The sequence below is a fragment of the Sinohyriopsis cumingii genome, chromosome 9 (genome assembly GCF_028554795.1).
Source record: "Sinohyriopsis cumingii isolate HCF-2022 chromosome 9, ASM2855479v2, whole genome shotgun sequence".
NCBI classification, from domain to species: domain Eukaryota; kingdom Metazoa; phylum Mollusca; class Bivalvia; order Unionida; family Unionidae; genus Sinohyriopsis; species Sinohyriopsis cumingii.
Genome location: NC_142969.1, coordinates 602925 through 616793, shown reverse-complemented (window position 1 = coordinate 616793; position 13869 = coordinate 602925). Strand labels below are relative to the sequence as shown.

At 34.3% G+C, this 13869-nt stretch overlaps 1 protein-coding gene across 1 annotated transcript in view; it reads left to right on the top strand.

Moving 5' to 3' along the window:
• Positions 1-11636, top strand: part of LOC149791152 (uncharacterized) — a 74839-nt gene extending 63203 nt beyond the window's left edge. The window contains exons 8-11 of the mRNA XM_089969146.1: positions 5323-5420; positions 6078-6187; positions 10425-10503; positions 10933-11636. Of these exons, the coding sequence (XP_089825272.1) occupies positions 5323-5420; positions 6078-6187; positions 10425-10503; positions 10933-11022 (377 nt within the window). The 3' untranslated portion in view covers positions 11023-11636. The remainder of the gene's footprint in view (positions 1-5322; positions 5421-6077; positions 6188-10424; positions 10504-10932) is intronic.
• Positions 11637-13869: the final 2233 nt, after the last annotated feature.

Below are 13869 nucleotides of genomic sequence, written 5' to 3'. Positions count from 1 at the left end.
GACAGATTTCGGAAGGGCCGAGGTTAGAAAAGCTGCAAAATATTCATGGCAAAAGTTAATTTTCTGTGAAAAATATGTAACTATTAAAAGAATGTCAGTTTCCTCATGAAAACAAAAATGCCTCGATGTGTTGACACAGAAGGTACTCTTTTCAAGAAAGGTTGCCTTTCTCGTGTAATAAATAGTACCACATTCTTCAGGGTTACCTTTCTCGTGTAATAAATAGTATCACATTTTTCGGGGTTATTTTTCAAGTGTAATAAATAGTACAACATTCTACAGGGTTTCCTTTCTCGTGTAATAAATAGTATCACTTTCTTCAGGGTTACCTTTCTCGTATAATAAATAGTACCACATTTTTCAGGGTTTACCTTTCTCGTGAATAAATAGTACCACATTCCTCAGGGTTGCCTTTCACGTGTAAGAAACAGTACCGCATACTTCAGTAGCGATCAGGGTTGAGCAGATGGTGGAAAACGAATCTGCGCCATCTTGTCTCTACTGCGAAGCCTTTAACACAGTTACCGTGACCTCCTTATGAACAAGTATTAATGTTCAAAAAGTATGTGATTTTGTTTTCGCATAGAAGACAACTCAAACAAAGACAACTCATCGGTAAATATATATATATATATAAAGAATCCTTCATTTTTGACATGTTCAGACAGGGACATGCTATACACGTGAAAAGGGTATCGCTTTTCATGAAGAGTTTGAGAATATTTGCTATATAAATCCTCGAGAAGAAAATAGTTTTTTGAAAAAGAAGGGTTTTCTGCCTGAAAAGGTAAGTTGTCGACGAAAACTTCACCACCTTGCTCTGTGAAAACCCACTACTTTACTGACGTGAATGCAAACCCACTAATGTAATGACATGAATACAAACCCACTACTTTAATGACATGAATACAAACCCACTATTTTAATAACACGAATAAAAACCCACTACTTTAAAAACACGGATAAAACCCCACTACTTTTATGACATGAATGAAAACTAGCTACGTTAATGACTTGAATGAAAACCCACTACTTTAATGATATGAATGAATACCCACTAGTTTAATGACATGAATGAAAACCCACTACTTTAATGACATGAATGAAAACCCACTACTTTAATACCACGAATAAAAACCCACTACTTTTATGACACGAATGAAAACTAGCTACGTTAATGACTTGAATTAATACCCACTACTTTAATGACATGAATAAAGCCCACTACTTAAATGATATGAATGAAAACCCACTACTTTAATGATGTGAATGAATACCCACTAATTTAATTATATGAATTAATACCCACTACTTTAATGACATGAATAAAAACCAACTACGTTAATGACTTGAATTAATACCCACTACTTTCATGATTTGAATGAAAACCCACTACTTTAATGATATGAATTAACACCCACTACTTGAATGATATGAATGAATACCCACTAATTTAATGATATGAATGAATACCCCCTACTTTAATGATATGAATGAATACCCACTACTTTAATGACATTAATAAAAACCAACTACGTTAATGACTCGAATTAATATCCACTACTTTAATGACATGAATAAAAACCAACTACGTTAATGACTTGAATAAATACCCACTACTTTAATGATATGAATGAATGACCACTACTTTAATGATATGAATTAATACCCACTACTTTAATGACATGAATAAAAACTAACTACGTTAATGACTTGAATTAATATCCACTACTTTAATGATATGAATGAATGACCACCACTTTAATGATATGAATTAATACCCACTACTTTAATGACATGAATAAAAACAAGCAACGTTAATGACTTGAATTATACCCACTACTTTAATGACACGAATGAAAACCAACTACTTTAATGACATGAATGAAAACCCACTACACTTGAATTAATGCCCACTACTTTAATGATATGAATTATTACCCACTACTTTAATGACATGAATAAAAACCAACTACGTTAATGACTTGAATTAATACCCACTACTTTAATGATATGAATAAACACCAACTACCTTAATGACTTGAATTAATACTCACTTCTTTAATGAAATGAATGAAAACCCACTACTTTAATGACATGAATAAAAACCAACTACGTTAATGACTTGAATTAATATCCACTACTTTAGTGATATGAATGAATACGCACTACTTTAATGACATGAATGAAATCCCACTACTTTAAAGATATGAATGAACACCCACTACGTTAATGATATGAATGAAAACCCACTAGTTTAATGATATGAATGAATACCCATTACTTTAATGATATGAATGAATGCCCACTACTTTAATGATATGAATTAATGCCCACTACTTTTATGACATGAATGAAAACTAGCTACGTTAATGACTTGAATTGATACCCACTACTTTAATGACATGAATGAAAACCCACTACCTTAATGACATGAATAAAAACCCACTACTTTAATAACACGAATAAAAACCCACTACTTTTATGACATGAATGAAAACTAGCTACGTTAATGACTTGAATTAATACTCACTACTTTAATGACATGAATAAAAACCCACTACTTTAATGATGCGAATGAAAACCCACTACTTTAATGAGATCAATGGATACCCACTACTTTGACGACAGAAATGAAAATCCGCTACTTGAATTGCGTGATTGGATAATGGAGGATAATAACGCAGTTTTCCGTTAAGTGAAGGATCAAATCAAAAGACCCATCTGAAATTTCGACATCTCATGAAGCTTGAGAACAACGTTGTCAAGTTCATTGCATTTGTTGTGCTTTCAATTCAGAAATCATACATATGGATAAATTCTCCGTTTATAGCTTTGTTATATTTTAGAAATTAATAATTAATTATGGGGAGTCGGTGTTAGGAAGTTAGTTATAAACCCATTTAACCAGCCAATTTCCATAAACAGACCTCGCAACATACAGTATTCACGCGACTTTATGACAGCTTGGATTACTTTCATAGAATGAACGCTCATTATTTTTTAACACAAGGAATTCTCTGGATATTTGTAGGTATTAAGTAATTTGAGGTGCATGGACGTTTGAAACGTATTTTGCATTGCATGACATAAAGTACTAATATTTGACTTGGAAAGGCTTGCCAATGAGCCATACAACTGTAAAACAAGAAAAGTAACGCGAGCGTGAATTTAGAGATTCAGGAGTTGTCGTCATTAGGTGATAGTAATCGCGCGCTTAAGACCCCTTTGACTGACTATAACTGTAGTCCTGTAGACCTTGGAAATAGCGGAAACATGGACTTTAAAGCCATACTCACAAAAGCTGTTTGATTCGCTTGGTAGTGAGACCCATTGCGTGTAACAATACAATATATACACACATGGAGCGGTTCTCCGAGAAGCATATATAGTCAGGCATGGGAATCAGTTATATGCAAGATGTCATTAAAGCAAGCAAACAAAGAAAATCCGGACTTAGGAATGATCACTCAAGAGATTGTTTTCTGCAAGAAACAGATTGACTCTTCTCTCTACAGCTAGAAGTCAGTATACATGAACTCAGATGGAACAGACAACCCTGGTAGGTCACTGGCTGTACACTAGACAAGAAATCAGATGGAACAGACTGCCCAGGTATGTCACGGGAAGTACACTAGACATGCTCTCAGATGGAACAGACTGCCCAAGAATGTCACAGGAAATAAACTAGACACGCACTCAAGTGGAACAGACTACCTAGGTATGTCACGGGCCCATGCATGTAACGAGCTGTACACTACACATTTCCTCAGATGGAGCAGACTACCCAGGTATGTCACGGGAAGGACACTAGACATGCCCTCGGATGTAACAGACTGCTTAGGTATATCACGGGATGTACACTAGATATGCTCTAACATGGAACAGACTACCCAGGTATGTCATGGGAAGTACACTAGACACTCTCTCAGATGTAACAGACTACCCAGTTATGTCACGGGATGTACACTAGACATGCTCTCAGATGTAACAGACTGTCCAGGTATGTCACGGGATGTACACTAGATATGCTCTAAGATGGAACAGACTGCCCAGGTATGTCACGGGATGTACACTAGACATGCTCTCAGATGTAACAGACTGCCCAGGTATGTCACGGGATGTACACTAGACATGCGCTAGATGGAACAGACTATCCACGTATGTGACAGGCTCGGGACTGTATAGGATCCAGACTGAATTCAACTTTCTGCAAATCACAGTGAAATCAGAATATTGCGCCACTTCTCCTGATCGTTAAGGAGCAGTAGTTGATAATGAAATGCTGCACAACAAACGTCTAGGTAAATAGGTATTCTGAAGTTTTGCATACATTGCACTAATTACTTTGGTGAAAACCGTTCGTGCTGATGGGGGTCTGAAGTCTAAGACATTCCATTTATCAGTGACCTCTGATGCAAAATCTCAGATAACAATAGTGTATTGGAACATCATATATAATGAGAGTGCATTGGAAAATTTGGAATATGAAGACAAAATTCGCTTAGATCAAGAGCGTCCCCTTTTTACTGGTTCAGCAAGCTTATTACCTTGATTAATATGTTCATTTTATTTGTTTCTTATATATGTATGTGCAAAACGTATATTCATACAGAGTCTTCAGACATGATTTATGCAAAACGTATATTCATACACAGCCTTTAGACACGATTTATGCAAAACGTCTAATTATACACAGCCTTTAGACACGATGCATGCAAAACATCTATTCATAAACAGCCATTAGACACGATTTATGCACAACGTCTAATTATACACAGCCTTAAGACACGATTTATGCAAAACGTCTATTCATACACAGCCATTAGACATCATTTATGCAAAACGTCTAAATATACACAGCCTTTGGACACGATGTATGCAAAACGTCTATTCATACAGAGTCTTAAGACATGATTTATGCAAAACGTATATTCATACTCAGCTTTTAGACACGATGTATGTAAAACGTCTATTTATACACAACCCTTAGACACGATTTATGCAAAACTTCTCTTCATACAGAGTCTTCAGACACGATTTATTCAAAACATCTAATTATACACAGTCTTCAGACACGATTTATTAAAAACATCTAATTATACACAGTCTGTAGACACGATTTATTCAAAACATCTAATTATACACAGCCTTTAGACACGGTTTATGCAAAACTTCTCAAGATGATTTGTCAATATTGCTGCCAAAACTATTTCTAGATTTACGATTTATAGCACATTTATCCGATTTAGGTCTAATATAGTGACTAGGATTTCTTTTTTCTCTTTCACTCTATACTCCGACTCGTCCCACGGGTTGCAGACGAGATATTATCTACAACTACATTCCGTCTGCAGTTTGAAGTGAAAAATGTCGGACCTGCCACTACATTCAATATTACCGCCATGACTGACAACTTTGTGAGTTTTTTTTTTCTCCCTCACTTTTCCTATTAGTTCATTCCTTCCTTCCATCACACACAATGTATTTGCATATAGAGATGATATATAGAAAGGTAAACATGTAGGTAGATAAAAAGACAGATGTCCGATAGGTTATTAGATAGATAAGTAGATATATATATATATATATATATATATATATATATATATATATATATATATATATATATATATATATATATATATATATTGACAGATATTTTCCAGTAGAGAACCACAATAAGTAAAATGTAGTATTTCGTAACTTTATTCATTGCTATGCTTGATATATTATTTATGTTTCTACTGTAATATCCTTTTTCTACTTTTCCCTCGGATGCAGAAGGTCGTGGGTTCGATCCCCGGTCGAGTCATGCCAAAGACTTACAAAAATGGTACTAACAGCTGCCTCGCTTGGCACTCAGCATTAAGAGGTTAGTGTTAGGACTGGTCGGCCTGGTGTCAGAATAATGTGACTGGGTGGTACATCATACAACGTGTCTGCGGCATGATGCCCCAGTGCTAGACATCACTATAAACTGTCACACTGCAGACATCGTAGCGATATGACTGAAAAATTGTTAAAGCTACGTTAAAAATCCAGATCACACAAACACACATTTTCTTACTTTTCAGATGTTTAGCACAGTTGTAAATCCTACTTCATTAACAGTTGGACAGAACGAGGTTAAAAACGGCACTGTTACGGTTAATATCGACCCCAAAACACCAACCGGTATGGCGAGGTGAGTTACCAAGTACATGGCATTTCTATTGCTGTAAGAATACTAGTATCGCATTTGTATTTTACTGTTACTGTAAGAATACTAGTATCCCATTTGTATTTTACTATTGCTGTAAGAATACTAGTATCCCATTTGTATTTTACTATTGCTGTAAGAATACTAGTATCCCATTTGTATTTTACTATTGCTGTAAGAATACTAGTATCGCATTTGTATTTTACTATTGCTGTAAGAATACTAGCATCCCATTTGTATTTTACTGTTACTGTAAGAATACTAGTATCGCATTTGTATTTTACTGTTACTGTAAGAATACTAGTATCCCATTTGTATTTTATTATTGCTGTAAGAATACTAGTATCCCATTTGTATTTTACTATTGCTGTAAGAATACTAGTATCCCATTTGTATTTTACTATTGCTGTAAGAATACTAGTATCGCATTTGTATTTTACTATTGCTGTAAGAATACTAGTATCCCATTTGTATTTTACTATTGCTGTAAGAATACTAGTATCCCATTTGTATTTTACTATTGCTGTAAGAATACTAGTATCCCATTTGTATTTTACTATTGCTGTAAGAATACTAGTATCGCATTTGTATTTTACTATTGCTGTAAGAATACTAGTATCCCATTTGTATTTTACTAGTGCTGTACCGTTACTTTTATCACTGTTCACATTACACGTGCTGTAACATTATTTGTATTAGAACTGTACCTAAGCTTTGCTGAAAAATGACTACTATTATAAATGTACATTACTGTCGATGCAATATTAACAGTATTGTAATTGTACGTTACTATTGCTTTAACATTTCTAGCATTAAGCTTGAACATTAGTGCTGGTGCAATATTACTAGTATAACAATTGTACATTTATGTTGTTCTAACAATATTTTTTATTAATACTGTACATTACTATTGTAATTACTATATATGGCACGGCAAGGAAGATGACCGCACGACTTTTGGAATAAAACAAATTGATGTGGAACAAGCAATTAAAGGCTTAATGATGAACTGAGTGTAGCATGCATAATACATCTTTCTGTCTTTGAAAAATTAAAAAGGCCCAGCAAATTAAAATATTCCCAGTCTAAATGAAAAGCAAACATTAACGTACATAACTGTGCCTTTTTGTGCACTGTGGCGTTTCACGTCGAGCTTTTACTTTTGATTGTGACATTCGAAAAGTAAAAGATTGAAATTAAGTGGTGGTATGTCGTCCGTTAACTTGGTGTACGTATTAATATGTCGTCCGATAACTGGTCTGTGTGTTAATATGTCGTCCGATAACTGGCCCGTGTGTCAATATGTCGTCCAATAACTGGCCTGTGTGTTAATATGTCGACCGATAACTGGTATGTGTGTTAATATGTCGACCGATAACTGGTCTGTGTGTTAACATGTCGTTCGATAACTGGTCTGTGTGTTAACATGTCGTTCGATAACTGGTATGTGTGTTAATATGTTGTCTCATAACTGGGTCTGTATATTAATATATCGTCTGGTATCTGGGTCTGTGTGTCTATATGTCATCAGCTAAATCCGCCTGTGTCTAAATATGTCCTCAGCTAACCGTGTTAATATGTCTTCAGCTAACCCTGTCTCTGTGTTAATACCTCGTCAAATAACTGTGTTTGTGTGTTCCCATGTCCTCAGCTAACTCTGTCTGTCTTAATATGTCCTCAGGTAGCTGTGTTAATATGTCCTCGGGTAACTGCATCTGTGTATTAATATAACCTCGACTACCTCCCTCTGTGTGTTAATATAACTTCAACTACCTCCCTCTGTGTGTTAATATAACCTCAACCACCTCCCTGTGTGTGTTAATATAACCTCAACTACCTGTCTATGTGAGTTCAAACGAAATCTACAGAAATAATGTTTACATTATATAACAACCACTTAATATGCATGGACAGCACTGACATTATTACCGACACCATCGTATGTATGGACGGCATTGACATTTTTACCGACATTTTCATATGTATGGACATCGCATCATGCATGCAACTTCATATGTATTGACAGCCCATAACATAGCAACAACTTCATAGGTATGGACAGCCCATCATATACCGACAACTTCATATGTATGGACATCGCATCATATACCGACAGCTTCATATGTATAGACAGCACTGACATTTTTAACAACTTCATTTGTATGGATAGCACTGACAGTTATACCAACAATTCAACATGTATGGATAGCCCATCATATACCGACAACTTCATATGTATGGACAGCACTGACATTTCAACCAACAACTTCATATGTATTGACAGCCCATAACATAGCAACAACTTCATAGGTATGGACAGCCCATTATATACCGACAACTTCATATGTATGGACATCGCACCATATACCGTCAACTTCATATGTATGGACAGCACTGACATTTCAACCGACAACTTCATGTGTATTGACAGCACATAACAGCGACAACTTCATATGTATTGACAGCATTGACATTTCAACTGACAACTTCATATGTATTGACAGCACATAACATAGCAACAACTTCAAAGATATGGACAGCCCATCATATACCAACAACATTAGATGTATAAACCGCACTGACATTTTTTGGGACATGATTGTAGCACACATCGACAACATAAGTATGGACAGCTATTATGACTATATGGTCTTAAAACAAGTGATGGAAAAGAGCGAGAAGAAACAAGCTTTGCAAAATTGAAGAAATAACTTATTTCCCCAGAAAAAAAAGTGAAAATGTAAATAAGGAACTTAAGGTATTGCAAAATAAGTCCCAAATAGTCCTAGAATTACAGACACATCCCAAATAATCATAGAATTACAGACACATACCAAATAATCATAGAATTACAGACACATCCCAAATAATCATAGAATTACAGACACATCCCAAATAATCATAGAATTACAGACACATCCCAAATAATCATAGAATTACAGACACATCCCAAATAATCATAGAATTACAGACACCCCGAATATCCTAGAATTACAGACACATCCCAAATAATCATAGAATTACAGACACCCCGAATATCCTAGAATTACAGACACATCACAAATAATCATAGAATTACAGGCACCCCGAATATCCTAGAATTACAGACACATCACAAATAATCATAGAATTACAGACACAAGTCTTAATAATTGAAGTACTGAATAAACTTTAGCAAAAATCCAAATTAAATCTAACGCTGTAATTTTTGACGTGCCTCTGGTTACCCGTGTTGTGTTGATGTACCAGCAGTCATTTGTTGGATCACAATAATACAATCCAAGAATATACCCTTATTTGAAATTTCATTATAAATCCAAGACTCCATTTCCAATAATATTATTTTTGATGATCACTTTGAATTTCCAGTGAATAAATAATTTGAATAAATAAAATTCCAGTCCTAATGAACTACTGAACGCAACAATAATACAATTACTCTGTTCAGATAGTAAGACACGATAAAATAATATATAGAAAACAAGATTATATAGTCCTTTACTTGACTTCAGGCCACAATTAGTAATTTCCAAACAAAAACCAAACTATTACCTAATTGAAAATAACGTTCTAGAAAGTTACTAATATTTACAAAATAAAATCTTAGTTATAATTAAAATATAAAATGTGGTAACACAATGTCCTTGACACCGTAGCAAGATAATAATCCTAATAGATAACCCACACTCATAGTAAACTATTTGCTATGTATTAGTTGTTTAAAGAATAACACAAATCAATGATCCAGATCAAGTAGAAAATGAACTTATTTTGGATAAGGTCAAGTTCAACATATAATTGTCCATGGCATATAATGAAATATACAATCCCTAACTATCAAACAATGAAAATTAAATATACATAGCACAGCATTTTTCTGGACGTGATTGTAGCTCATTTCGACTTTATAACTTAAGGGCAATATGTTCTTGTTAATACCAAAGTCTGGACATGATTGTAACTCGTATCGACTTCATAACATAATGGCAATATGTTCTTGCTAATACCAAAGTCTGGACATGATTGTAGCTCATATCGACTTCATAACATAATGGCAATATGTTCTTGCTAATACCAAAATCTTTCATTCCAACGTGCCCGCTTCAAGATAGCTGAAATTTGAGGCATATTTTTCGTGCATAGCCAAATAAATAATCCACTGCATTGAAAATGATCCAGACTTGATGCATATTTCTTTTTCATACTCTCACCTCTATTCCAGTACTGTAACAGTGAGGGCAACATCTCCAGACGGCCGTACACAGTTTGCACAACAAACACTTGATTACACTCCTAGAAAAGTAAGAATATTAGCACAATTCAAATGAGGACACCATTCTGGATATTTTCTTTCTCATCGTATTTTCCGTCTCGTTCTCTTTCTGTTTGTTTTTCTTCTTCTTCTTCTTCTTCTTCTTCTAATAATAATAATAATAATAATAATAATAATAATAATAATAATAACAATAATAAGTGTTACATGAATTGATGACAAAGATAACTTCATAAGATTGTTATTGTTTCTATTATTACTATTCACATATATACACACATGCAAATATAGGCACAAACACACACACACATGTATGTATATGTATATTTTATATTTTTTATTTTTATTTATTTATTTATTTATTTATTTATTTATTAATAAAGAACTTAACACAGTACAAAAACATATATCATAAATATAAAAGAATTTATTTTTTATTTATATATATTCATCTCAGGTGACAGATAAAGGACATTCAGGAGGTATAAGGAGACATTTTGTTGCCCCATTGCTTATTCTAACCATGCTGCCCAGACTGACATTCTGAGATCTCATTGGATGGACGTATTGATGCTAGGGGTCAAAGATATCAAACGACTATATCGATTTATTTGCCTGTGTTACCTCTCTTTTTAAAGGTTCTATTCCGTGTTCACCCACACTGATCGATTGATGAACTAAATCCAGATATATTAACTAATAAAAAGAACAATTAACAATATATTTGATCAAATATCCTTTAACATCATCATTTTTTTTAATAATTCATTCGACTTGGGATGTTTCAAGAAATTTGCGAATGAATAAGAATATATTTATCGAAAATAATTTTCTGTTTTTGTCACAGAGAGACTTGAGGATGTTTATAATTTATTCATAAAGTAGTTAAATTAATGATAACAATTATATTGAATCTTTATTTTTTGTATGCTCTAGTTATATATCTCGATGATTCAGTTTTTAATTGAATCTTATTTTGTTTGTACTAATGATTTATTTTTTTTATAAGCTAAATTTTTATTTAATTTATGCAATTGTTCAAATAAACTAATGGTTTGATGCACCACTTTCTGTCATATAAATAATTTGTCATTGTATTTAGTAAAATATATTGGTTTCAGGACAGCACAAATTTATTTAAAATAAAATTAAATCTAATTACTTAGTATTTCTTTATTTATGTCACACATTACAGGAATCACAACTCCCCATCTTGTTAAAAACAAACAATGGTCACTAACCTTACAAAAGCGGCTATGGGTTATTTTGGCTTGGAAAAATTACAACACGGAAAAGCCCTACGCAGACTGGTACCATTTTTACTGACTTGTGGTTTGCAAGATTGATACCCTCTTATCTCAGAGTTGATAGCATTCACTAAATAATCGACTCTGCATGCACTCCGCTCCATAGCCACTAAATAATCGACTCTGCGTGCACTCCGCTCCATAGCCACTAAATAATCGACTATGCATGCACTCCGCTCCATAGCCACTAAATAATCGACTCTGCGTGCACTCCGCTCGACAGCCACTAAATAATCGACTCTGCGTGCACTCCGCTCGACAGCCACTAAATAATCGACTCTGCGTGCACTCCGCTCCATAGCCACTAAATAATCGACTATGCATGCACTCCGCCCCATAGCCACTAAATAATCGACTATGCATGCACTCCGCCCCATAGCCACTAAATAATCGACTCTGCGTGCACTCCGCTCCATAGCCACTAAATAATCGACTCTGCATGCACTCCGCTCCATAGCCACTAAATAATCGACTCTGCGTGCACTCCGCCCCATAGCCACTAAATAATCGACTATGCATGCACTCCGTTCCATAGCCACTAAATAATCGACTATGCATGCACTCCGTTCCATAGCCACTAAGTAATCGACTCTGCGTGCACTCCGCCCCATAGCCACTAAATAATCGACTATGCATGCACTCCGCCCCATAGCCACTAAATAATCGACTCTGCGTGCACTCCGCCCCATAGCCACTAAATAATCGACTCTTGCTATCTGGCGATTTGCTATTACTATGAGTCTATGCTCTTTAAATAAGTAGCAGAAAAGATTGATAGACAACAAGCTTTGCAAAGTTTAACAAACAATTTATTTCCCTAGAATATAAAGTGAAAATGAGAAAAAAGCATTTACGGTATTGCGAATTAAATCATAAAGTAATCCAAGAATTAGATCAGAAACAAGCCCTAGTAATTTAAAGTCCAGAATAAACTCAGTACATGTCCCGAAGAAATCCAGAAACTAAAGGCGATTTTGTGTCTGTTATAGCTTTCTTTATGTCTGTACAGTCTTTTGTTGAATCACAGCAACATAATTCCAGGTTTGAATTCACTATAAATTCCAGTGAATGTCTCTATCTAAAAATCTATATCAGAACATTTTTGTATTTTCAAATAAAATAAACACTTGAATTCAGTAATTTTAAGAAATTAAAATTCAGCCCAAACTGGTCACAACATAATACAAATTGAAAGTGGTAGATGTTAAAGCGCGAATGACCAAGTACTCAGATTATATAGTTCTCTACTTGACCTCAGATTATAATTAGCATTTTCTAATAAATCCATTACCTAACGGGGAAAAAAACTGTTAGAATGATCCTGATGTGTACAAAATCAAAACCATAACCTGGATTACACTCTGGAAATTCAAAAATTTAGACCCAAATAAGCATATTTATTTCTTATATTAATAATGGTCCTGATATTAAGTCCATACGCAGAGAGAATAATTTAGCTATGTATTAGTTGTTTACACAAAATGAAATTTAAAAAAATGTCAATAGGGTCAAACAGAAATGAACTCAAATTTGGACAAGGTCAAATCCAAATACAGTGTTACATTATAATAGCAAGTAATGAAATAAAAAAGTAACTAGAAAACAATTAAATTAAATATACATAACACTATCCAGTATTGGATATTATCCCTACGCCGACCAACTATGAGGTCACGATTTTATATTAAAAACATCAATGTGCTTTCCAACACATGGCCTCATTACTGAAGTCGGCCTAGTACGTCTCTTTGAATTAATTTAAACTAAACACAATTTTTTTCAAAAAGTATGTTAATAATGAATTTTCGCAAACCGTAATATTGCCAAAACTGGTGGGAGCACTTCCGTTTTCAACTTTTTATTTTCGTAGTTGCGTAGTTTTGCACGTTGTAAGCTCTTCAGTTTCGGAGGTAAGTAAATCTTACTTGTAGTTCAAAATCCCATAATCCCTAAGAAACACCGAATCTTGTGAAGTTTGCATGCAGAAGCTCACAAGGTACATACACTTCAGCAGCATGGATCAATAAGTTAACAATACAGCATTGTTCAGTAAAATGTAGAAAGTAGGTCACTGTCACCCAGTATTT